Genomic DNA, 26,507 nt, shown 5'->3' on the forward strand with positions numbered 1-26,507 from the left:
GTATTAAAATATTTATTTTTTTGAATTTGGAAAAATCATGCATTTAAGGGCTAATGTTAGCAGTTTAATGTGAGGTATGCACTTGCAAAGAACATATGTTTGAATCTGTATTGATAATCACAAGCCATACGTCATTATATGGAAACGTCACACGTCATCATAATCACATGTCGATTGTGCGGCAGTCGCTAAGAGACTGAGAGAGTACGCGGTCTGCGTCGTGTCGCTTGACACCCATGCTGCCATTGCAGAAATGAATATACATAGGTTTATAATATAATTTAATTATCGTTAATTCACTGGCATTTTAATCTTGTTGAATAAAAGCCTTATATTTTTAGTCAAATATATTTTTGAATTTTGCGACCCCATAATAGGTTCTCCCATTTTTTGTCTGTATTGTCTTTTTATGGTACATACTAAATGTTCTTGTATTTTTTCAGAGATCATAAGATGAAATTGATTGTTGATACCGACGCTGGAACAGATGACGCAATGGCGATTTTTTTACTACTCAGGGCTGAGAAAATGGCAAAACTGGATAACACTGGGTATGAGAATATAAAGATAATTCAAGTCATATAAAATACAGCGATAAAAATATTTTTATGAAAGTATTAGAATCATGATAAGATTTAAAAGTATCGCAATAATATAAATAAAATATTTATTAAAATATTTTTATAAAACATAGCAAAACATTAAATTGTTAATGAAACTCTTTATCTAATTTCTAAACCGAAATTAAATATTTAATTTAATTTAATCAACATTAAAGGTACATCAAATAATTTATTATTGGAAATTTTTAATGATAAAATTATAATAATTGCAGTAATATATTTATTTTTAACTAGACAGGTTGTATAAAAATAAGTATGGCACTTAACTTAAGATATGCTCTAATTTTTTCGATAATTTGTTAACCAGTATCAGCTTGATAAAACCTTTGAATTAAGAATATTCAATAATATATACATAGTTGAATTATCTAGATTTAAAAATGGAGTAATACAATTCGTTACATAAAATATACTTTATGTACTATAAAATGAATTTATGTAGGTATATTTAGATTTACAAATCAATTTATCGAAATAATAACCATAAAAACTGGGACATAAAATAAATCAACTTGAATATAAGTTATCATAAATCAGATTCGAAACATAGTAAATAGGACAATTTTTCACATGTATGCTTAAAAAAATTCATTAACATCCATACTAGACGAGAAATAAAATTTTAGTTTTTATAATAAGAACAGGAATTTTAGAAATAAATTATCTACCTTCTTATAAACTTAGCTAACATGCCAGATTTGTTGATACTTTGTAGAGATTATATATATTTTTGTTGTCTTTAAAATTGCCACTTAAAAGTTTGATATGATAAAAGGTAATCAAAGGCCAGTTCAATAAAGTCGTTCTGTTTACGTTTATCCAATAAATAGAAACGATTAGAAGCAATCATAATTTAATATCAGATTTGGCAATATTAAAGCATGTGTGATATTATACACTGCAACAAAATCAATATTTTGACTACGAAATTTCTTAGAAGCCAAGTTTTTTGATGAAACCGTGAATATAGAGATTGAGTTTCTTAATGAACATAGAGGAGAGTTGAGAAAATGACAAGATAAAATATATAGATGGATGCAGCAGCGGATGAAGAAAGTGCCATGCCGCATGAATAATTATTTACAGTGTTTTTCTGATCTATTGTCTGAAATAGATCAACGTTATGACACAATTGAGAACTGTCTGTGACGGTTTTTGCTTTCTCTCTGGCTCGTCTTTAGAATCCACGAGCGTTGCTAATTAACGAAAATCGGCTGCAGATCTTAAAATAAAATATGTACGAGCTTACAAAACAATATAAATACAACTTCATTTCATATCCACAGACTTTGGATTACTTAAATCACATCCAAATATCAATAATGATCTCAAAATATATCTCTCTTCAGGTATCTTACTGCTTCGTGTTAGTTAAAAATAATAAGTAATTGCTTAAGTTTCTTTCCATAATTTCTAAGGTTTTGCTATTACAATCATTTCAGAACATCTCAAACTTGTGCGATTGCTTATTGTTTAGTTCTCAATCCACCGATACAATTTTTTATTCTGGTCTTTTTTTCTGATTTTGTTATAAAGAGTGGTTATTGATTCTAAATTGTGATATTTTACTGCTTTATTCAAGCAATGTGTAAAGTGATAAAGGCGTTTCTGTCAATAGGACTGCTTGCTATTTGCCTTTTCTTTCTAGCTGGATATACTTTTCTAACAATAGAAATCCGACATCGATATCTAAATTACCATATTTTTATGTAAATTTATGTTTTACAGTGATGCACCTAAAATCATTGGTATTACTTGTGTCAATGGAAACACCGAAGTTCATAAGGTGACTGTTAACGTGATGAAAGTACTTGATCACGTTGATAGATTAGATGTATGTATACCTATCACTGAAAAGTACAGTACAATTGCTTGTTATTATTAGCAAATTATCCTAAATTATTTTTAGATACCTGTTTTCCAAGGCGCTGAAGATGCAATGCTCAAAACACCAGTGCATGAATACTACTTTGGCGAAGATGGCATGGGAGACTCAAAAAATATCAAACACCCTCCAATGGAGTTGTTAAAGACTGAGCACGCTGTCAACGCTCTTGTAAGATTAGTCAACGAAAATCCAGGTAAGCGTTTATATTACTTTAATTTTTGAGCTATTATAGATATTGTTTTTTATCCTATTAGGTGAAATCACAATAGTAGCTCTTGGTCCGTTGACGAACATTGCGATGGCAGTCAGAATGGATAAGACATTTATGAAGAAAGTGAAGAAAATCATCATATTAGGCGGAACTATCGAAGGTAATTCGAAAATATGTTATTCATAAAAATAGTTTATCTATAAAAATCAATCATTTCATTACAAATAGGAAAGGGAAACTTTTTGCCGGGTCTGGAATTCAATTTTTATCTTGACCCAGAGGCAAATTACGTGGTGCTTAACGATTGCGAATACAACGAAGGGGCTATTCTATTATTGCCCCTAGAGCCTGCAATGAATTTGGACGTTACTTTGGTAGATAATTTCTGAGGTAAACATATTTTAGAGATATTTATAATATGCATTTTTACAGAAATGGAGAAAGAACGTTTTGGGTAGTTTAAAATCTAAGGAAATTGCTTTCATGAATGAAGTGGAAAAAAACCAAAAGTATCAAGACCCTAAATATTGGTTGTTTTGTGACTTGGTTACGGCTGCTATAATTGTGAACAATAATATGGTTACTAAAACTGAGACATATGCTGTTGAGGCGGTTACGCAAGGTACTAACTATATAAATTATATATATATATTTATTAGGTACTTATAAAAAAATATATTAATCTGTTCGTTATCTAACATTAAAGGTGTTTTGAGAGGCGGAATGGTCGTTGATTATAAAGATATACGAAAATCCGAAAATAAGGTTAATATTATAATGGGTATCGACAGCGATTGCTACAAAGAAACTCTATTACACTACTTCAAGTAATTGTTGAAGATCAAAATACAAAAGTTTGGGTTCTTATATTGGTATAAAAAAAATTATATATATATAATTTTTATTAAAAAAATAAACTTCGTTGCCTGATATTCATTTTCATGTTGCTATATATGTATGTATATCAAATATCTTTGTATTTTCCTGTATTTTTTATTTAATATTTTTTTAATAAACGTTATATTCTACTCTCATAATTCAGTCGTTTCCTAATATGCTTTCATGGTTTTCTAAGATTGTGGTGAGAGTTCGGATGAACTTTTTTATGTAACAAGTTGGTAATAACTCGTGGAAGATAAAACTGAATAAAAGTGATTGATATATACTTATATACGCTTGGTTGAGCTGGAGGAGATTTCGTTGCCTACCCACACTCAACATCTTTAATATTAGCATAGTCTAAGTATGTGATGCGCGCAGGCGTGATCATCTTGATGCTGACAGAGAACATCTCTGGATCCTCTTCGAGTCGAAACGAGCTTCAATCGTTGTATGTGTGCTGTACTTTCCGCCGAATCAACTAAAATACGTACCTGTCGCGTTTTTTCGTAAGATTCAGGCGAATTCTGAATATGTTTATGTGCTGAAAAATCTATCATCTTGGGCAATTTTAATTTATCTACGAACGTTGGCGCCAAAATTGACATAAGTTTAATAAGTAATATTTTTAATATAAAGCAAATAAATTGTGCCGATAATAATTTTGGTGACAAATCAGATTTAATTTATTCAAATGTAAATAATTGCTTAGTAATTAAGAGCGAATTCTCATTTGTGCCGGAAGATAATTATCACCCGGCGCTAATGATAAAATTAAACGTAAATAAAAATAGCGTAATCACGAATGTGAGCGATCGGAATGTATGCGGAAGATCGTTTGGAAATTATGTATATTTTAATTTATTGAACAATTTACTTTTGGGTAATGGGGATTGGAATTGAGTGGGCGAGTGCGTTCCCTTACGGCCTTCTATGAGGTGCTCTACTGTGCGTTCGATCAGCACTTTACTCGAAAGCGCCCTCGAGTGCTTGACGTGACATATCCTAGATGGTTTTCTCCTGAGATCATTTCATTGCTAAAAAGTTATGGAAGAGATCGGGACATCTGTCTCTCGAGGAGCTTCGTTATGAGTCACAATTATTACAATAGTTGCCAAAAAACAAATAATGAATGATCCCAAAGCGTTTTAATAACTCATTAACACTAAATGCGCTACTCAGTCGACGTCGAAGGTCAAGAACTTCAATGATAAAATATTGGACGGTTCACAAAATATTGCTGATGGTTTTGCGCAATATTTTCGTTGTTTTCGAGGAATATTTTTTGCCTTCTGCTCAGTCGGTTCCTTCTTCTTGTTCTCGGTCTTCGGCGCGGCTTTAATAAATTGATGACAGGGCGTACTTCTGGGCCTGATTTGATTCCTGATTTAATTTTGAAGGGTTGTGAATTCAGTCTCGCTGCTCCTCTAAAACGTATTTCTCAATACTTCAGCATTTCCTGATCTATGGAAATGAGCAAAAGTCACCCCTATCCGTATATATACAAATTGTTTGAAAGAATTATCTATAGATATGTCTTTAATCTCTTTTGGCAAGTTTTGTTGGACCAACAGCATGGGTTTCGTCCTGCGCGATCTACTGTTACTAACCTTCTATCTTTCACTAAAACGGAGACAAAAACTCACGATGCGGGAATTCAAGCATACGTCATATATACAGATTAATAGAAAGCCTTCGACAAGGTTTGTCATTGGTTATTAATATTTTTATTAAATAAAAATTACGTCGGTGTTATACAAACTAAGTGGCACTGGAACTCAACAAAGCCGGATAATCGGTGTCAAATACAAAGAAATATGTTGCACATCTCAGCAATAGAATTTACTTACTGAATTTGTAAACTCTGGTGCGTTAAAATAGTTCATCTAGATATTTATTAGACAATACAACACAACCAGTTTACACTACAAATCACGCCATTGACCAAATGATTAAGATCTGGACGTATGTTGTTTCCTAATTCTCAAAAGGTTTTTTAAGACCGAAATATTTTTAATCCAGCGTAGAATGAGACCGTGCTATGCCTTTTTGTCATTGTTCATTCATACCCGGTGATGACAAGCACGCGCGGCTTCTCAAACGTACGCAATAAAACACAATTTATTTTTACACACAAATATTAATATAAAAAAATAAATAATAAAAAACTTATCTATAAAAATTAAACATAAATTACTTAAAATAAAACATACATCTATAAACATAACACACACAAAAATAATAAATTAATAAAATTATAAATGCCTAGTAATCCGGGCACTTTATTACTTTATGCATTTGACACAGCTCTGTGATAAACAAATCACGATATACGCGTAATTGTATGTATTACCAGAACGTTACAGAAAAGTTATACGTGCGTCATCATCCAATATTACGGGTACATACTACTGGGTAAAGACGATGTAGGAAGATCTTCGGGGACAAAAGTCTTCACGAATAGTTTTATCGTTGACTATGCAAATAAATGTTCTCCTGTTGTTCAATTACAGATTTTTTTCTAAATCTAACAATAGGAGGCGTATGAAATACTTTCAACAGCATCAATTTTGATTCGCCATTCAGAATATTTATGGATTGGCATTGAAAGCCATAATATCATAATATCTAGGGTCTTGTCGCCCGAACGCAAGAATATTAATTTTGTCTCCTAGATCTCAGATATTAAATTCGTCGAAAAAGTAACACTATTAAATTTTAATACTACCAAGTGTTACTAATAAATATTGTAGCGAATCGTTAGTTTATACGATGTTTGACGAATTTCATACTCTATAACATAAGTTTTAACTATTTTTTATTGCGCAACAAAATTGTACGATTAACTACACTATTCAAGATTCTGATAAAAATTATAACAATAACTTATCAATACAAAAATGCGGATATTTCATCATATTATTTTTCCGTAAACAAGATTATTTTTAGCGACAATGTCCTGCTTCAATCTTCAATGAACTTTAATTCTGCATAATCTGTTTATTATGTAATTACAACATTAATTTAACCTCTAGCATACGTAATTAAACTAAATTTATTTATTTGGCTTTTGAAAAAAAATATTACATATTATTCTTATAATTAAACAACTAGCTTAGAGATAACAAAAATCATAAGTCATTTCAGTTAATTGCGCTAAAATAATTATATAAATTGTGGTATACAATAGATAACTTTTTATGAAACAAGTTCAAGAAACAAGTAACTTAAACATCAGTATAAGAAATTTGATATAAACTGAAGACAATCGCACGACATTGTTTAATGTTCATAACGACGTGTTTCGGTAGTAAAATATTACAATAAAAAGTAACACAAGATCCCAATTATAAATATTTATAAATGTTCATTCCTCAAATTCGTTAAACATATCGTTGTTCGTGCAGCATCTTCAGTTGTAATTCATATTTGTTTTTGAACATTTTTTTATTACCTTCACCTACTTATTAGTTAATAAAAATCGTGGATAAAATGGTTGTAATTTGTTAATACTTTGAAACGTGTTTATGCTTGAGTAAAGTTGTGTAATTAAGTTAATACAAATAGTAGGTGTTTTCAAGTCTCCAAACTGGCGTCTATCGCAAAAATGGGTCTCATTTTTTTTCAACGTTGAAAACAATGAACAAAACGCGAATTCTTCATCAATACGAGAGCGACATATTTTTCATTTAGTTCCAGTCACATCCACCAATTGAAATTTAGCCGTGTGACCAATGCGTAAAGCTATGGTGATCATTAGCGAATTTCAGGGGGGAAGAATATTTATTTGAAGAAAGAAACATCACATATAAAATAATACAATAATAAGTTTTTTCAATTGCATTTGAGGGTGGTCTAATTAATGAAAATAAGAGCGATCTAATTTAAATTCTTAGTTCCATCACTTTTAAAAATGCGTCATCATACTTGGCTGTTAAACGCAAACTACGCGTCCAATATAGCTAATAATTGACATCCATATTACAGATACTGGTACCGATGTGCAAAATATTATTGGTAATACATCTGCAAATCTGATTGTAAAACTATCACAATAGTTCAACAATCTTGAGCTTCTTGGATAATTTGAGGAGCGGTAGTTGATGTTGATGCAGAATAATTTATAGAACGTAAAATTGCTGCTGATGTAACAGAATAATATATTTTCTAAATATTTTGTTATACACTATTTTTATCCAAAATAGTTTATGAGAACGATGAGAAATATTTTTATAAAAAAAAATACGATGAACCCTTATGATGTACAATTTTTATCCGATTTTTTTGCCACTTTCATCTGGCAATATAATCCACGCATATTAACATATTTAATTTATATTTTTTGAACAACCGATAAATTTAATGTTTTTAAAAGAAAACTTTACTACATCTTAATGATATAATTTTAAAAGCATTACTAGTGAAAGGTTGCTTCATATTTTTTTTTAATTATTCGCTAAATCTTTTATGACGTTTTACTTATGTTTAACGTTATTTTATAAAAACCTACGATATAGCATGAGGTACGAAAATTTCCACCGCGTTTTTCATATCTTAAATTCGTAAATCACTAACAAATGTGAGCACGACAAAACAGAGCCGTCAAAACCGCACTGATAAAAGTATACTGTACAAAAGCAGTTGCCATCACAAGTAAATTCACTCTAATTTTTTTAATGAGCAGTGCATCTTGTATCATTAATGTTTGTGGCATTTGGTAGTTATATTAGCAGCTTTATCTCGGATTTTTGTGTGAGTTTTTAATCGATGAATGTATACTAAGTCTACAAACTTTTCTGCAAATATGCCTTGAAGATATAAGGCATCAAAAGAAAGTATAATAAAATATTCTTCGAAGACAAGATCTGCTTGAAATTGAACTGTCCGACGTTAAAAGCAACGCCTTAGAACAATGATAATTTTTATGTATTGTTAAAGGAAAAACTCACTTTTTGGTCTCGGAACTTATTACGAATATTGTTTTATGATTGTTTATTTAATTTAATTAATGTATACTTCTAATCCTTATTTAATAGTTATAACATACAAAGTTAATTTACAATCCGAATATTCATATTCAGTCAAATCGAACAACTCACATGACAAATTAATGAAAATTATTGTCGCATAGCAAAATTATTGATAACCGTTGTCACGTTACTGTCGGCCATCTTGTTTTATATTTGAATGCTTATTTTTCATTGGCCGAAACACCAGAATTCATTACCAGGAGCTGGAAATCAATCGAATAAACGCAATTTTTATTTTTATTATATTATAATTAAATATATTTCTTTTGTTTACGTGTATTATTATATACACCTTTCATACAAAGCCATACAATTTACACAGTAGAACATTGAGCATAGAATGTTACATTTTAAAGCGCGCGCGTCCGGAAGCGGAAGCGGCTTAACAATTATATAAAGGATAATATGGATGTGTCTATGATTATTAGAAACTGTTGTTGGCAATTCTAAAATTGATCAAAAATCGTAGAAGGTGTTTTGGCCGAAACAATAAACCGAATGTTTGGTCAGCCTTTAAAGGATGCAATTTAATTTCCTCTAACATTAGTAGCACTGCAAGTGCATGTTACCACCTTGTTTGAAAATACCCCAGAATAAAATTTATACTCAATTGCGTGTCGCGAGTTGAACGTCTCTCGCCTACACACGCGGGAGTCTGATTTTTTTCCGCAAAACGATGAGACCCTCCAGTGTCGTGTCGTTCGCAGAGATAACCTATCATCGCGAACGATCTCGACTGAACAGATGATCGACGAACATAAATAAGCACGCGAGCCTTCAATGAATCCAAATCAAACGACACAGCTACCTAAAGACGTCGTTAGTCGGTTCTATCTCCGCACAAAGAGGATGACATCCAGACAATGCTGGTTCGCGCTATCGGTCGTCGTGTTGGTGCTGAGCACCATCACCATAGTCCTCACACAAACGGCGTAAGTTTTCGGTCATTCACTATGTTTCTTTATTTTTTAACTATTTTTTATATATATATATATATATATATATATATATATATATATATATATATATATATATATATATATATATATATATATATATATATATATATATATATATATATATATATATATATATATACATATGGATTTTTAGATTTTCGCGAGTATAATTATTTTTTAAATCTCGGGATTTATCGCGATTTATGCTTACTTGTATTCTATATTTCGGCCGTGATTTTCCGGCCATGATCACGAATTGTTTGCGACTACCGCTCTTGTTCTTGACCTTTTCATATAGTCTCTTTCCGGTGGGGCATTATTAATTATATTAATTAATTGTCCATTTGTCTTGGATGAGTCATTTGTGTCTGTGTTAATGTTTTTGTCTAATGGTGTGGCAATTTGGCCGGTGACATTTTTTTGTGATTTTATTTTTTTTGGACTGAAAAATATTTCTGATTTTGTGCTTCGTTAGGGTTCTTCCGATCTTTTCTGTTACCCCTTGGATGTATGGAAGACGTGCATGTCCTATGTAATTTTTTATAGTACAACAACTATAGCTAATATAAAAAAACCCTTTTGTTCGTACGAAACGAGAAGCACTCGAAATAGAGATCCACAAAAAAAATCGCTATGAACAAAAGAGATGACAGTAGCATATTATCGAAATCTTGGCTTCCGGTTTTAGAGTCATTACGAAAAATAAAATCACAAAAAAATGTCACCAGCCAAATTGCCACACCATTAGACAAAAACATTAACACAGGCACAAATGACTCATCCAAGACAAATGGACAATTAATTAATATAATTAATAATGCCCCACCGGAAAGAGTATATATGACAAGGTCAAGAACAAGAGCGGCAGTCGCAAGCAATTCGTGATCATGGCCGGAAAATCACGGCCGAAATATAGAATACAAAAAGTAAGCATAAATCGCGATGAATCCCGAGATTTAAAATATATATATATATATATATATATATATATATATATATATATATATATATATATATATATATATATTACTTGTATTCTATATTTCGGCCGTGATTTTCCGGCCATGATCACGAATTGTTTGCGATCATGGCCGGAAAATCACGGCCGAAATATAGAATACAAGTAAGCATAAATCGCGATGAATCCCGAGATTTCAAAATATACATATATATATATATATATATATATATATATATATATATATATATATATATATATATATATATATATATATATATATATATATATATATATATATATATATATATATATATATATATATATATATATATATATATATATATATATATATATATATATATATATATATATATATATATATATATATATATATATATATATATATATTATATGATGCCTTTTAATTCAATATTACTTGTCTTTTCAGGGACAACTATGGAAACAACAAACTCAAATTGCTGATCGACACTGACGCAGGAACAGACGACGCCTTCGCGCTGTTTTACTTCCTGAGAGCTGAAAAGATCGCAAAATTCCATAATAGAACGTATGCTAATAACTTATATTATTTGCGTATGTTCAAGCTACAGCTATTTTAGCAACTATTAAACGTACTCATATTCAATCTATATTTGACTAGAAAACCTGTAATGCGTGTTTTTAATCGGAATCTTTGGATTATTTTTGTCTGTATTATAGATTTTAATTACATACATATAACCATAGGGATTTAAAGTTTTTTTGTGTAGTAAGTTAGTTTCTAGTAACTGTTTAAATACTCGACTAATTAGCCAATGATTTTAATTTATACCATCTTGCTTAATACAACGTAGTAATTCTTAAAAAAATATTCTAGCTATTTTCGAGTAATACAAGTGGTCATTAAAGCGGTATCAATAGATACTTTAACTCATATCAGTAGATCAGATAGTTTAACTCATATCATTTTAACAGAAATATCAGTTAGCCTGTTCTTAAGGTCTTGAATATAAGTTTCCTCGTGACTATATAGAGCTCAACCCAATTATGAATAGTTTCGTTTTTTTATTACAAATATGACCATTAAGACAGTTTTCTCCAATGCGTCATAATGGTCATTATACATAAAATAATTACACAATAAATCATTTTAAAAATAGTTATATAGACAATGATAGTTTGTCTTTAATTATTCTTATCCTAATTAATTAAACTTGAATTAAGTTCAACAAAATAATTTTAATATATTTAATTTCAACATTACAGCTTCTTTAGAAATGCCTGCATAATTTATAAATATAGCATAAAGAAGATGCAAAATAATAAGAATAAAATTAAAATCTTGATTATCGATTCGATTACAAATAATTGCGTGAATAGTGATCGGCCTTAATGACTTAATAACTTACCTTGACATTTTCAGTTTTGTCATTGTTAGTTCGGAACCTTTGACGCCACGCGTAATGGACTTATATATTTTTTTATTTAAAATATGAGCATTTCTAATATTATTCGTGTGTGCATGAATAACAATCGTTTTGTGGCAACTTTTGCGTGAAAAGTTTAATTACACCGACGACGCCAGGCGGAAAATCATATTATGAACGCTTCGATCCCAACTGGTCTGAATATGCAAAAACCCATTAAAGTCGCGTATTTCTTCGGTGAAGCGAAAATTTAGATTTCCTTTTAACATTTTTTTTGGTACTTATTATATAGATTATATAGTGCCTATTTTGAATATCTTGATTTAAACTTTACATACTGATAAGAGGCCAAGTTTCAGCTTTATTTTTATTCATACTGCCTGATCTAATTAATATAAGAATCAGCAAATACCAAAAGCATCAATTAAAGACATTAAGAAACCAAAGATAAACGGGCAATTAAAATAAAATTAAAAAACGTAGATGAAATTTTAATATAAATTTACATCTAATATTTCTCAATGGTAATGTTTTATTGTTTTTGTCGTCAATGCTTAAATTCCGAGAATCGTATTGTATTATCACATTTATTTTAATGTGTTTTAACAGTTTCAAAGGCAATGACTTTTATACAAACTATATCTATCACATTGTCTTATATTTTTATAAGTAATATTAACTTTAAAAATATTTTATAAAATTTTTGAAACAGGTAATACTTAAAAAAAAAAAAAAAATATATGCATATAGTATTATCTAAACATTTAATATTCTCGCTAATAATTTCTATTTACTAATATCGATTGTTTAATTATTTATTTTCCATTGCAACGTGACAAGCGTTAGTCCAACGCGTCACGACTAAGTAAACACAATCAACAACATCAGACTGAAATCAAACATTTGCTTCATTAAAAGTATTATTTTATTACTTTTGATATTGTAAACATAGTAACTTCATAATTTGTACTTTCACAGAAAAGAAAAAAACTATTTGGGTTCTTGATCTTGCTATTTTACAAGCAATATTTGTATCACCTCATATGTATCAGAGTAGTGGAAGCAATGTTTTATTATTTAGTATTTTTCATATAAAGTTAAGCATTATTGTCATCAATTTTCTATAATATATAAATTAGCAACTTTATAATTTTCTTTAAGCGACGGACCAGAAATTTTAGGTATTACTTGTGTCAACGGAAATACAGAAGTATACAACGTAGTTGTCAATGTTCTAAAGGTGCTTCAGACCGTTGATCGACTAGACGTAAGTGTTCTACCAGTCATTGATTAGATAAAGCAGATATAGCTTAGAAATTTTATTAAATTTCAATTTATTTCAGATACCAGTATATATTGGAGCCGGAGAATCTTTATTGAAAACGCCGCATAACAGCTATTACTTTGGAAAAGATGGCATGGGTGACGTACCAACTTCAAGTCCGCCCTCACCTGACTTAGCACAATCCGAACATGCTGTCAATGCACTCATCAGGCTCGTCGACGAAAATCCTGGTTAGTAAATAATTCACTATCTCAATTTTAGTATACGAGTGTTTCAAAGAGTCTGTAAAAATGACATATTTACCGTTAAATTTAGCTTCAATTATTATTTTTATAATAGTGATCAACGTTCTGTTAAATATGAATTATAAAATTAGCACGAAACGCGTTAAAAGCGCAATAAACAAAACGCTTTTCGTCATTACAACCAGCTGAAAAATGTATTTTGTACGTGACGATCAGAGATCCGAGAGATTGGGTAAAAGCATCCAAAATGGCATTTTAGGGACTTTTTAAATCCTAATGCTAATGTATTAAGTCGATAGCGCAGAAAGTAAAATTCAAGTACCAGTGCGAGATTGTTCAAACTCTTGTGCTTACGCTAATATTCTGGCAAGATAGACAATGGAAATAAACAAATCCAACTTTTGAATATGGGCGAGTAAGAAAATCTCATCTAGTCAGATCAATTATTTTCATCCGAAATCGCATGAATTCTAAAGTAGAGCTACAACTACCATCGGCAGAGACATGAAACAGAGAAAGCAGCCGATTCCCTCTTCACGTCAACCCTAGTTTAGCTACGACCAAAATCCATAATTTAAACAGATCTTCGAAAATTGCAATCCAGACTATTTATAGTATATACGCAATTTGTACGTTACTCAAAATTGTTACAATATAATATTTTTTTTAATTAATTAATCTCGCCTCATATAAAAATTAACACCTTGACCTCTAGGTCAGGAAAAATATAGAAATTGATAAATTTAAATGCTGATTTTAAACTAAAAACAGCAAAATAAAAAAGATTTTTGCGTCGATTGATGACCACTAACTTTTCCAAAGACAAAAATAAGAAATAGGTCCATCGGCAGACAAAGCTATAGCCATATTTTTTAAGATCTTAAAGAAATTTTGTTAGTAGGATTGCTAGGGGTTATCTATTAAAGAAATACAAAACTAACAAATCATCTCTGGCTTATTCTTCGATACAAAATACTGTCAAAATCCATTATCTTTGACCATATTTGCTTTCACATGCCTCATATTTTGAATATTAGGTAAAAGCCCTAATTGTACTCCAACGTCAGAAGAAGTTTGTCTTCTCTTTGTTCTCAAAAATAAAAAGATACTTACATTGACGTTAATTTTCAAGAGCTTGACAAATCTTATTTAAACATTCGAGCTTCGTTGAATTACATCTGTTTTGAACTAATGAGATTTTATTTATTGTAAATCTTCCCCTGCAACAAGACAAGCTTTAGTCTAATGCGTTACGATAAAGTAAACACAATCTACAACTACACTACACTACAATTAGAATTATTACGGGACTTTCCTTTTTACACGACCTTTAAATAGTTTATTTAACATAAAATAATAACTTTTATCAATACATAGATAATTAAATAGATTTTATAAATCCCCGTAAAAACAGGAAATATACAATACAAAATAAATTGCTATAATTAACGAATAAAACGTATTTTTATTTATTATACGTATGTGGCTATTCTTAGCTATTACGTTATTGTGCACTTTTTAGGATTGCTGAATTCATGGGAAATAATTTAGAAAAAATAACGTGTGAACACCATACAAATGTATCTAATTATGAACATTTACTTCTTCAATATCAACAAAATATTTTTCAACCTTGAATTTTATAAAAACAATGGGATATTTGAACATTCGAGATAAATATTAATTGACAATATAAACTTTAATAATGTATATTTTTTCACACAATTATAATTTAATCTGAATTATGATAAATAAAATAAACTTAAAAAATAATTAATATAGGAAGAGTATGTTTAATTTATGTTTACCTTTTATTTTTTCTATTTTAGGTGAAATAACCTTAGTAGCTCTTGGTCCATTGACTAACATAGCAATGGCAATCAGAATGGACAAAATGTTCTTAATGAAACTGAAAAAACTCGTCATATTAGGAGGAAGTGCTGAAGGTTGATACAATTTACTATTATTGATACTTTTCAATACATAATAATAAATGCAATTAAATAATTTATATTATTAGGAGCTGGTAATGTCGTACCAGGAGTAGAATTTAACTTTTACATGGACCCAGAGGCAAACTATGCGGTGCTAAACGATTCCAAATTTACCGATCACTCCATTTTATTGCTGCCCATCGAACCAGTGATGAGAATGATGGTTTCTATGGTAAAAATTCGTAATAATAAATTTGAAATATTAAAAAAAGTAAATGTATAACATTTTCACAGGAATGGAGAAAAGAAATTCTAGGTGATTTGGAGGCTTCTGAAATTTTGTTCATGAATAAAGTCGAACACATTGAAAACTATCCAGACGAAGGTATGTGGAGGTTCTATGATCTTGTCACCGCAGCTATCACTCTCAACGAATCTATGATTACTAAATTGGAATCTTATGGCGTTGAAGCGATAACGCAAGGTAATATTTGTTTTTCGCTGCTAATTATGTATTATACACAATACTTTAACGATTTAATTTTATTTTATTAAGGTGCAACAAGAGGAGGAATCACTGTAGACTACTCAAACCTATTAAAGTCACCAAAGACAATCGATATTGTATATGGAGTCGACGTTGAAAGTTACAAAGATTCACTGATCAACTTTTTCGTATGAGCGACTGATAAAAAGAACATAAAAATTATCTAATTTATTACCTATTATTAATACTGTATTACTATTGTATAGTATAGTAAGTATATGTGTATTTTTGTAATGTTATGATTGTTCTGAAATATAGTACAATTATGCATAAAACATATTTAGTTTCATTATACTACGTCATTGCTTAGATAGTGTTTATATTTTTGTGTGGCCGAGCATTGACGGATTATCGACACCACCCCTTGGTAACTTTAAAAAGTACTTAATTGAGTAGACAAATAGACTCTAGGATACAAATACGGATACGACCCATACTATCTTTTGTAGAGATATCTCAGATGTTTTCTTTGAATTCTCTCAGACAACAATAAGTATTTCGCTTCACTTGAATTCCAAACAATCGAGATAATAAATCGCCAATAAGTTATTGAAGCAATAAACGAAGCGTATCCGAGTATAGAGATTATCATTTGCTTTGACATATTAGCTCATTTCGATATAAAATATTGTAGCAATTTATAAGCAAATCTTCCTATAAATATCATAACATAATCAAAAAAATTATTAATATATTTGCACTATGCATCTCGAGTTTTTTATAGTAAAATATATAGTCTATAGTGCACATTAAAATCTATATTTATATAAAGGGTTGAACTAGAGCTCTTTTAATATATTCTTTTTAATTTACATGACAATTTAAATTGCTAAGACCCCTTAAAATTTTTTTTAAAAGCAACAGATTTTTTGCATAAATCATCGTGGAGTTTGAACAATTTCAGAGATTCAAGGTCAGTTGCTACTTTTGTGAAATTCAGAGTAGGATTATACAATCTCTTTTAACTCAATTTTTTTAGATAACATCCTAGAAATTTAGCAAAAGATTGAAATTTAAAATATTTTTAGTAATTGTATCGCATCGCTTCTAGGTTCAAACGTCATATCTGGGTCGGGACACGGTCAATTGGGCGACGGCGATTGGGCGACGGTCAAATGGGCGATTCAAAATGGGCGACGGACAAATGGGCGATGGCCTTTTGGGCGACGGTCTTTTGGGCGATACAATAATAATGCATTACAAATAAATGTGTAGCAAATCATGATCCTATAATTAATTAAATAATTTACATAATTTAATACATATTAAAATATATATATACATATACGTACATACGAAAATATAAGTAATATTTTTTATATATTTTTTATAATTAAAAGATGAAAACATTATTCGGTCTAAACAAAATATAATATACCTACATAAGATATAGTATGTATATATTTACTTATCATTTGTGCTTATTTAATCATAAAATATCACTTAAACAGTTTGATTTTTTTCATTCAAGAATTTAAGAGAGTTACCCGATATCATAAAACACTTAAAGCACACGGCTTAAGTCGGTAATTTTATTATAAATACCTACTTGATAAATGTTCTTAGTGGGCCCTTACGCGATTTTTTTTTATGTTTTGAGCCTTGGAAACTACTGTGAGAACAAGCTTTTGGAATTTCCAAAAATCGCATATTTTACAGTTATCTATTTTAAATTAGATAGGATAGGTATATAAAAATATAATAACACAGAACTAGCGCTGATAAGTGTTTATCGTGGATTTTACCCTTTACGAGATTTTTTTATGTTTTGAGACTTATAAATTACTGTGAGAACAATCTTTTGGAATTTCCAAAAATCGCATATTTTACCGTTATCTATTTTAAACTGGATAGAGTGGTTATATATAAATATAATAAGCTAGAACTAGCGCTGATAAATGTTTATCGTGGATTTTGCTCTTTCCGCGATTTTTTTTATGTTTTGAGCCTTGGAAATTAATGTGAGAATAAACTTTGGGATTTCACAAAAATCGCATATTTTACAGTTATCTATTTAAAATTAGATAGGGTAGTTATATATAAATATAAAAACCCATAACTAGCGCTCAGTATACTTTTGAATTTTGACTGAAAACATTCGAAAAAAGTTTCGTTGCGTCTTTGAAAATTATTTTTGTCGTGGTTTTAAAACACTTCGTCACAGTGTCATTGTGTTTTTGGTAAAAAATTCAGTACAGCAAGAAAATAAGTATGTGGCTTTATATTCACATGTGGGTTATATTATATGTGTTATTTATAGATAATTGTTTTTTATAGATTATTGTTGAGAGCGACTAATTTGAGTTACCACAGCTTATATTCTTTATAAATGGATAATTCAGACATATTAAGTCAAAAAGACAAGGAAAAATATTTTTGGAATGGATATCTTTATGAAAAGAATAGACCAAAGAATTTTTATAAAAGTTTTGAGGTACAATATAAAAAATATCATAGAATATTTACATGGTATTGCATATAATTATAATATGAGTTAATAATTTGAAAATAAAATTGTTTTTCATTTAATATACATTTCCGTTTCAATGTATATTTTATTTATATTCAAAATAAAGCAAAGCGTGCAAGTTTTTTTAAATTTCTGTCGCCCATATGACCGTCGCCCAAATAACCATCGCCCAATTGACCGTCGCCCAATTGACCGGAATCGCCCATTTGTCCGTCGCCCAATTGTCGCGTACCGTCTGGGTCCTCTGACAATTTTTTAAAAGTTCGACTAACGTGTCCAGTCCTTGATGAATAGCTGTGACAGCTTCTCTATAACTCGTTTTACTGTCAGTGCTAGAGCTTTTTTAATTCAGGTTTATTTTTTACTTCGCCTATTTATCAGTTTTTGTACTTAAATGTGTCAATAAAATATTTATAAAAATATATATGTTATAAATATTAACCAACAAAGTGCCTCTCAGACACATCGTGCTCCAGCCTAAGACCTTGTATACCGACTGAATATTAGACTACTTGGGCATTGTTCTTGAAAACTACTTAAAATTAGACATGTGTTGTTGTGGAACGTTTATAGAACCGAAATGATCCAATTGATATTATGATAAAATCTTCAATACGGATATCGTAATTATTGCGAAATCATCCCGAAAGTAACAAACTCTTTCACATTATCATCCAAAGAAAGATACAAGGAAGAAGAGTAACATCTTAGCTAATGAACCTTTAACAATGATTTGGAAATATCACTCATCTCATTTATTAGAACAAAAGCAAACAGGATAAATGAGTCAGAAACAATGTCAACTTCCGTTAAAAGCACTAAAAAAAAATAATGGTTTCTAGTTAATTAAAGTCACTAGTACTAGCGGAACATTTTCAGACAAATGTTTTCTCATTTGCTCCATTTAACATTGCAGCAGCAGTTTATCCACCCAAATCTATTAGCAAAAATCGATTAAAAAAACAGCAACAGCTTCCACTATTGTGTCATAGGACAGGTCGGTGGCCGAGTGCATTGCTTTAATATTGAGTCTGCGGACACGGTTCGTTACGGAGCTCGGTCCAGTGCTCAGTTCTTTCACCAAACTGTATAAAAATGAGAAATCCAAATAAAAAATCATTACAAAACCCTACTATAAAACGATTTAGCTTCGACAGACATCAATTACTTTCTTCCAAGTGGTCGATAAGACAAGTGCGTTCGCATAGTGATTTACCGAGTTTAACGCCATCATGGTGTCCATGGAGGCTATAATAAGATCGACGGTATATTTATCATTGTTTTCGATAGCTGTGATTTAAGCATAATAACAATAAGAATAACTTTTTAGGTAGCAGTACTTTGCATTGCGAAATTCGTCAGCTGCCAATATTACGTGCCGGATCATTATTCAGAGGAAAACGATGGAGACATAGATGACGGTGGTTTCGTAACTGCCTTAGATTTTACGCCTCTTTTTTCTGATGGAAATTTCGGTAATCATTTATATATTTTTTTATATATGTTCCTGAACTTATACATTATTATTATTTTGATGGTGCTTTTAACTTCTAAGTACTGTTTAAAACTGTTTAATAGCATTCAATCTGCTGAAGACTCTTTCTCTCTAAATGTTTCTTGGAGAGGCTTCCATCAACCATCCGCCTTTTAGCATTTTAAAAAGAACATATTATCTCTTTTTCCTGATCTTATTCACCCTTAGAACATCCCTATAACTTTCACGAGATATATTAAAATTACTTTTGAAAGCAATTGGGGATTCTCTCTACGCGTAAACGACGTCTGCGAAAAATCTTCCAAGATGCTCGACTTCGTTGTGATGAACACGTTTCACTTTGATTCGCTGACTTCTCGCAGAAGTTGTATGTCGCTAAGCACTTATTTTAACTACTGTAAGATGCTGTAAGCAATTTAACTATTCTTGGGAAATTCTAGTTTCGGGTTCCGGATCGTCTTCGAGAGTCGCAATCGCGTCCTCTTCTGATCCCCGTTAGAGCTAGGACATTCGCACTTGCCGACGATCCAGCTCCAGCTCCTTAATACGCTAGTTCGATTCGTATCATCTAATTTTAATAGCATATGACTTCTTCTTTCTTTAAACTTCGTAACGCATTGGGGCCATGCGTACTGCTCACTTTTTCACTACTTTTTTATACCACCAATTCACTGTGTGTGACGCAAATCTTCTAGAACTGATGCAATATTTTGAACGTATTATGTAAACAATTCACTTCAATGCCTTAATTTATTTATATTTTTAGGTGCATATCCTACTCTTAAATATATACAAGAAGAATCTCAAGATTATCATCCATTCTATGATGTTAGGAGCTCAGAATCGCGTATAGCTCCAGGAAATCAACAAGTTTATTATCAACCTCAAGCTCACCCTCAACAACAAGTTGATAGGAGATATTCACAAAATTACGGTTATACACCGCAGAGTAGTCAAAAGTTAGAGTCTCCTCCTCCTAAACGGTATCAAGAAAATACAGTCGAAATCGAAAGAACGAAAGCAGTTGCTAAATCTTCAGGAATATCGAGTTCTCCTCTCAAGTACACCGTTGAAACCACTCACGATTATATAAAAGACCCTCAACCGAACAAAGATTACACACCAGTAACCGAAACGGACTATGAATCTGATCATCAAAATTTCAAAAACGATCATTTAGCTCCTTATAAAAAATATAGTTTCAAAACGCAAGGTGTTCCTTTACCGATACCGGCGTATCAAGTTTTATCTTCAGCTGCTTACAAAGGTACTTATCCTTATGGGCAACCCGCTTATGAATCTGCATTATATAGATCGAAGAGATACACTAAAACGAAAACTAATAAGCCAAAGAAAGCTAAACAGCAGGAAGAAGGTGAGGATGGTTTGCCAAATTATGGATATTTAGCTGATTATCAATCGAGGCCTAAGGATTTCGACGAAAGCGGTAATTATGATACTCCAGATTTTAGCGGATATGGAGATAATGCGGAACAGAAAGAGTATCAATATGGATCTGATGAGGAATATGGTTCGGATGAATATGAAAGAATAAAGGCTCTGTCTTCTCAAGAAGCCGATGAAGCCAGTAAGGACCCGGCTAATTGCAAAGAAGTTAAAAAAGATTCAATGACGTGCAAGGTATGCCAAAATCCTAAGACGGGAGGCAGTTATGAAACTTGCTCGTATGTATCGGAACCTAAAAACAATAAATATGCTTATGTGAATGAAAAGAAGTTCGATAGCAACGACGAACCTGAAGATGATGAATCTGAAGAACAAGAAGAGAGCACTCAAAATGAATCCAAACAAAAACCTGAATCAGAGAAAGTTCAAAAATCTTCTTCGCTTAGATCCACTCCAGAAAACATTGAAACTTTACCACAACGCGGCACTAGAAAGTTCCAACAGAACTCACCACAAAAAGTAGCTCAACCTCAGTATCAAAACTATTATACCCAACCGCAGTATCAAGTAAATTCGCAAAACGCTCAATACAAAGAAGAAGATGAAAAGTCAGACGAATACGACGATCAAGAAGAAAACCAAGAAGAAGAATACGACTACAAAACGGCGATTCCTGGTTTTTATACCGACAATGAGCAAAAGAAGAACGTAGAATATGTATTGGCTGAGTTCGCTAAAAAAGACAGAACGGGATGCAGTAAACATTATAAAAACAATATGGTTTGTTACCAATGTATTGACAAGAACGGTCATAAGAACGAAGAATGCATGTTTGTTTCTGAATCAGCTCCAAAACTCAGTCACCTAGCTTATAAAGAAGTTAAGGAGTTTAATACAAAACCAAAAGTACAAGCAACTACACCTAATAGTAACGATGAAGCTGAAAGTAAAATTTCTAATGTGAATACATCTAATTCAGCTCCGGCTTTTGGAACTTTAGCAACGCTTAATTTACATCCAACAATACCTACAATACCAAAGAAGAAAACACATTTCAAAAAGTATACTCAGGAAGAACCTGAAAAAAATAAGAATACCTTTTATCCAAGATCGTTACCGTTGACTGCCGAGGTCACTACGGTTTCGCACTCACAGATTGTACCTGCTTTCACCAGCAACTTGCAAAAGCCGATTAAGAGAAGTGCTCGCCAAAATAATTTGCCTGGAGCTGTTAAGGTTGAAGAACATGAAGTTTCAACAGAAGCGCTATCCGATAATATTGCTCCTCCGTCCGAGTTCGCTTCGGCTGCCTCAAAGGGAGCTTTTTGGGCTGAGACTGAAGACACATACAGTAGAGAACATGGATTATCTTTGCCTTTATTTATGCTAACTAAATCTGAAGGAGAGAAATACTTTGATGAACATTTATCATAGGATAAATGTTACAAAGTAAAAATAATGTAGCGTACGATGTTCTCTTATGTATATCAAATTCAATTATTTTCCTTATAAAAATCTATTATTATTGATTGTTATATATAAATTAGACTGTATAAACATTATTGTTATTTAGTTTTAAGATGTTATGTTTTTTTCTGTTTTAATAAAATTAATAAAGATAACAAGAGAAGTTTTTATTTACTTTAAGTAAAATTCATTTCAAATATAATAAACAATTTGATAATTTGTTTATGTTTCTAGCTATTTTTGTATTCTAAAATGCTTTTGATTTTAATATTATTTTGGAAATGTATTTTTGTTGTTATCCTAACCCTATGTAAAACTTACTATCTCTACTGTAATTGTCTCATTTTGATTTAACAATCAAAATAACAACTAGTGGCACAATGGAAGCAACCAAGACACAATGTAAAATTTGCTTATTTATTTTATATTTCTGCATATATAATAATTAACTTCCAGCCGAAACGCGTCTTACAGCAATTTAAGAAACCACCATTTCAATAAATATGTTATTATTGGTTTTAAACTTGGCTAAAAGTACTTACAAGTTATTTTAATATTTGTTATATATAATACATACACTTATGTGTTAAATAATTCAATATTTGTTTTATATTGATCTACGATCAATATAAAACAAATACCCATTGTGTCTAATTTTATAAAATACAATATTATTATCATGCATCATAAAAGACTGGACAGATTTTAGCATTACATTAGAGTAGTACATAAATATTTATATTTAGATTAGAGTTGTTTTTTCTACAAATGTAATTATATAATTAAATAAATTATATTTTGCAGAAATATCATCTTAAAACCTACAATGAATTTGTACTCTCCGTGTTATACCTGTATATGAATGATTCCCTTTAATTATTGAGGTGAATTACATTATATATAGGAAGATGTTAAAAAGTTTACTCAATATGATATTAATTTATGTGCAATATTATCATTTTATAAAATAAAACTGTTTTTAATGTCGTTATTATTATTAAGTAAATATATGTTATGGTTTATTCTGTATTAATAAAAAAAATGCTAGTTTATTATACTTAAATTTAATAACATATTATATATAGTGATAAATAAATCATCCACGAGAAACTTCATCTCTCAAAATACCTCCACGAGGCTTCGGGAAAGGACTTTTCTTAAAAGCAAATCCAAATTCAAAGTTATGCAAATCACAGCAAAACACATAGCCGTCTTTGATTGTTTTACGTTCCAAAAAGTTAAGCCAATTGACGTTCTTACAAATATCTTCACACAAAATCAGGCTATCAACATCCGTTATCAGTAAATGTGGGTTGTTTATTTCTATAACAGCAACTCCTTTCTCAGTTTTAGGATCAAATATGACCTAAAGCAAAAAATATAAAGTAACATATTATATTGATATTTTATATGATTTAGTACTGATTTTTACCTTCCATATGTAAAGTGGTACTGGTACTGCCTTCTCTGAATCGCTAAGATAATGAAGATACATATCCTTGTAGCTGAAGCCCCATTTTGCTGCCAAAGTCATCTTTCTGTACGTTCCAGTCCAAACTGTGAGCGGCCGATTGAACTTAATAGCTAAGTTTCTGACTCTCTTCTCTACTTCCATCCAATTTGCCTTAAATAAACATATATACTATTATGAAGACACTCCTTTCTAGCCAGCATGCGAATATTTACAGGTATATCATAATAAAAACAACTTAATAAGCCATATTTGTTATTTTCCTGTTTGTGCAGTCTTTGCTTGTAAAAGATATATTAGATCAAAAACCGTACATATTTTATTGCAACATGATGGTGTAAACACAATCAACAATGACTAAGTAAGTTGTAAGACATCAGACTAAAGTCTGTAAATCAGTGACATCTATTTTATTAATTATAAACTATTATTACAGCTTATAATCGATAGATGTCACTATACACAACCTAACTTGATTTTATTTTTATTATTCACTTATGAGATTATGAAAATTTAGAAAAACCTAATCTGTTATTTCCAATCAAAATTTTAATTATATAATAATCACTAAATCTGATTGACATTAAAAAACACTAGAGTTCATATGGGAGTTGAACTCGTGTCTTTTACTGGTGTATTGTGCTGGTTATTTAATTTAAAATGAATTAGAGAAAATCTTACCCTATTGCACGTGCTCCATTGTGGTACAACGTTCAAATAATGTGAAGTGGACGCTTGCTCTGGCAAAAACATCATATTATCTTCGTTCACCAGTTTTGCTTTCTCTAAACAGCACTTGTTACCTTCAAAGTAGTTTTTATTTAGAATCTTCTTAAACGTATCAATTTGACTGTTGCAAGTGTATAAATTGTTCATGTTTATATTTCTGAAAGATTCATAATTTTTAGGAAGCCACGTATGCTCTTTCTTATGAACGACGCTCTTATCAATATCGCCTGATAGAACAACTTCAGAGTACAACGTATGCCTTTCCTTCTTATCAAAACACACTTCGTATTCTGTCACAAAATCATGTCCTACTTGAAATCCGACTTGAATCAACTCCGTATCTTTACCTAGACAATCTTGATTAGTAAACTTCTCGGTTGCTTCCACCGGAGAGTTACACATTAAATCATCAAAGTTATAAACTTTTTTATTGATTTCAAAGTTTTTTCCATTCTTACATATGGCTGTCACAACATTATCAACATTTAGAGCGGGATTTTTAAAGGAATTCTTTGGTGACATTTTAGCTGATACGCAAGCAAACCTAACGGTTTCATCTCTTCCGATGTTGAGCACACCTTTAGATGAATCAGACGATGACACCCATTTAGGTGAGCTCGGTGACAATATTAACGGATGATTTATAGTTAAGTCTTCCTTCATGTTTAAAACACATCCTGAATCAAAGAAATTATATTTTATCAACGATTTATGTACATATTAATATAAAACTAAACACCTACCTCCGTATATTAATTCAATATTAAAAAATATAATAAAGAGTAATTTTAATAATCTTTCCATTTTTACACAGACAGTTTTATTGGTTATAAAATGTTATTACACCACGGCACGCTCAAGACGAATGTCTGTGGGTGCTAAGTGAGAATGACGTTTGCTTTACAAATAGAATTGACCTTTGGTTATCTATTTGACCGAAGCATAGGTGAAATAACATCAATATTATTACATAACACATTTTTAATTGCACTTTAAATGATAAAACTCGATTATATAATTATCAAAAGTACTAAGTTCAATGTTTTTGACATGCCGTTTCCAAAAATGATTACTTGGCTCCTTCGGAGAGATTTTTCGAGTATTTATCAAATTATTTATATACATATGTATATATTTTCAACAATTATCTAAATAATAGTTAATAAGTCGTTAAATTTTATACTGAGAGAATAATTAAATATAATTAAAATTTGCACAAGTATATAATTACTAAAATACAAATATTACCGCTATATTTTTCATTATATTTAATATATTTATGTAAAAAATAATAATTTTATTCAATAACTAGCATCATATCTAGTAAAAGTCAACGTAAAACTAACCTAACCAACATCTTAGTTATAATAAAAGAACTACATCAAATAAAATTATATATTTATAATAAGTATATGCATGTTGACACTGAAAATATGTTCAGCATTAAAAACTAAAGATAAAAAACCACTAGTATGGTTA

General features: G+C 30.6%; 4 protein-coding genes across 4 annotated transcripts; 3 read left to right on the forward strand and 1 right to left on the reverse strand.

Moving 5' to 3' along the window:
- The first annotated feature begins 457 nt into the window (after positions 1 to 457).
- LOC148229849 (uncharacterized) lies at positions 458 to 3,609 on the forward strand. Its single transcript, XM_088197976.1, has 7 exons — positions 458 to 551; positions 2,352 to 2,457; positions 2,533 to 2,704; positions 2,766 to 2,882; positions 2,951 to 3,096; positions 3,155 to 3,344; positions 3,429 to 3,609. The coding sequence occupies exons 1-7, from the start codon at positions 496 to 498 to the stop codon at positions 3,551 to 3,553; spliced, it is 912 nt and encodes a 303-aa protein (XP_088054102.1). The 5' UTR covers positions 458 to 495; the 3' UTR covers positions 3,554 to 3,609.
- Positions 3,610 to 9,319: 5,710 nt separating this feature from the next.
- LOC148229850 (uncharacterized) lies at positions 9,320 to 16,264 on the forward strand. Its single transcript, XM_088197949.1, has 8 exons — positions 9,320 to 9,563; positions 11,000 to 11,119; positions 13,140 to 13,245; positions 13,322 to 13,493; positions 15,338 to 15,454; positions 15,529 to 15,674; positions 15,737 to 15,926; positions 15,999 to 16,264. The coding sequence occupies exons 1-8, from the start codon at positions 9,412 to 9,414 to the stop codon at positions 16,121 to 16,123; spliced, it is 1,128 nt and encodes a 375-aa protein (XP_088054075.1). The 5' UTR covers positions 9,320 to 9,411; the 3' UTR covers positions 16,124 to 16,264.
- Positions 16,265 to 19,466: 3,202 nt separating this feature from the next.
- Positions 19,467 to 22,980, forward strand: LOC148229851 (uncharacterized). Its single transcript, XM_088197916.1, has 3 exons — positions 19,467 to 19,724; positions 19,790 to 19,934; positions 20,721 to 22,980. Exons 1-3 carry the CDS (start codon positions 19,692 to 19,694, stop codon positions 22,793 to 22,795), a joined length of 2,253 nt encoding a protein of 750 aa, XP_088054042.1. The 5' UTR covers positions 19,467 to 19,691; the 3' UTR covers positions 22,796 to 22,980.
- An 893-nt stretch (positions 22,981 to 23,873) lies between these two features.
- LOC148229852 (salivary endonuclease-like) lies at positions 23,874 to 25,930 on the reverse strand. Its single transcript, XM_088197942.1, has 4 exons — positions 25,772 to 25,930; positions 24,981 to 25,705; positions 24,261 to 24,452; positions 23,874 to 24,194 (listed from the first exon to the last, which is right to left on the reverse strand). The coding sequence occupies exons 1-4, from the start codon at positions 25,830 to 25,832 to the stop codon at positions 23,925 to 23,927; spliced, it is 1,248 nt and encodes a 415-aa protein (XP_088054068.1). The 5' UTR covers positions 25,833 to 25,930; the 3' UTR covers positions 23,874 to 23,924.
- Positions 25,931 to 26,507: the final 577 nt, after the last annotated feature.

This window comes from Plectrocnemia conspersa, unplaced genomic scaffold (genome assembly GCF_051122295.1).
Source record: "Plectrocnemia conspersa isolate PC_06_02 unplaced genomic scaffold, ASM5112229v1 ptg000011l, whole genome shotgun sequence".
Lineage (NCBI taxonomy): Eukaryota > Metazoa > Arthropoda > Insecta > Trichoptera > Polycentropodidae > Plectrocnemia > Plectrocnemia conspersa.

Coding starts and splice junctions, on each gene's coding strand:
- LOC148229851 (XM_088197916.1), top strand. CDS start 19,692: ATGGTGTCCATGGAGGCTATAATAAGATCGACG. Junction 19,725..19,789: donor AGGCTATAATAAGATCGACG/GTATATTTATCA, acceptor ATAACTTTTTAG/GTAGCAGTACTTTGCATTGC. Junction 19,935..20,720: donor TTTTTCTGATGGAAATTTCG/GTAATCATTTAT, acceptor TTATATTTTTAG/GTGCATATCCTACTCTTAAA.
- LOC148229850 (XM_088197949.1), top strand. CDS start 9,412: ATGAATCCAAATCAAACGACACAGCTACCTAAAGACGTCGTTAGTCGG. Junction 15,675..15,736: donor TGAGAATGATGGTTTCTATG/GTAAAAATTCGT, acceptor ACATTTTCACAG/GAATGGAGAAAAGAAATTCT. Junction 15,927..15,998: donor CGTTGAAGCGATAACGCAAG/GTAATATTTGTT, acceptor TATTTTATTAAG/GTGCAACAAGAGGAGGAATC.
- LOC148229852 (XM_088197942.1), bottom strand. CDS start 25,832: ATGGAAAGATTATTAAAATTACTCTTTATTATATTTTTTAATATTGAA. Junction 24,453..24,980: donor AATGGAGCACGTGCAATAGG/GTAAGATTTTCT, acceptor TGTTTATTTAAG/GCAAATTGGATGGAAGTAGA. Junction 24,195..24,260: donor TACCACTTTACATATGGAAG/GTAAAAATCAGT, acceptor TTTTTGCTTTAG/GTCATATTTGATCCTAAAAC.
- LOC148229849 (XM_088197976.1), top strand. CDS start 496: ATGGCGATTTTTTTACTACTCAGGGCTGAGAAAATGGCAAAACTGGAT. Junction 2,883..2,950: donor ATTAGGCGGAACTATCGAAG/GTAATTCGAAAA, acceptor CATTACAAATAG/GAAAGGGAAACTTTTTGCCG. Junction 3,097..3,154: donor TGAATTTGGACGTTACTTTG/GTAGATAATTTC, acceptor GCATTTTTACAG/AAATGGAGAAAGAACGTTTT.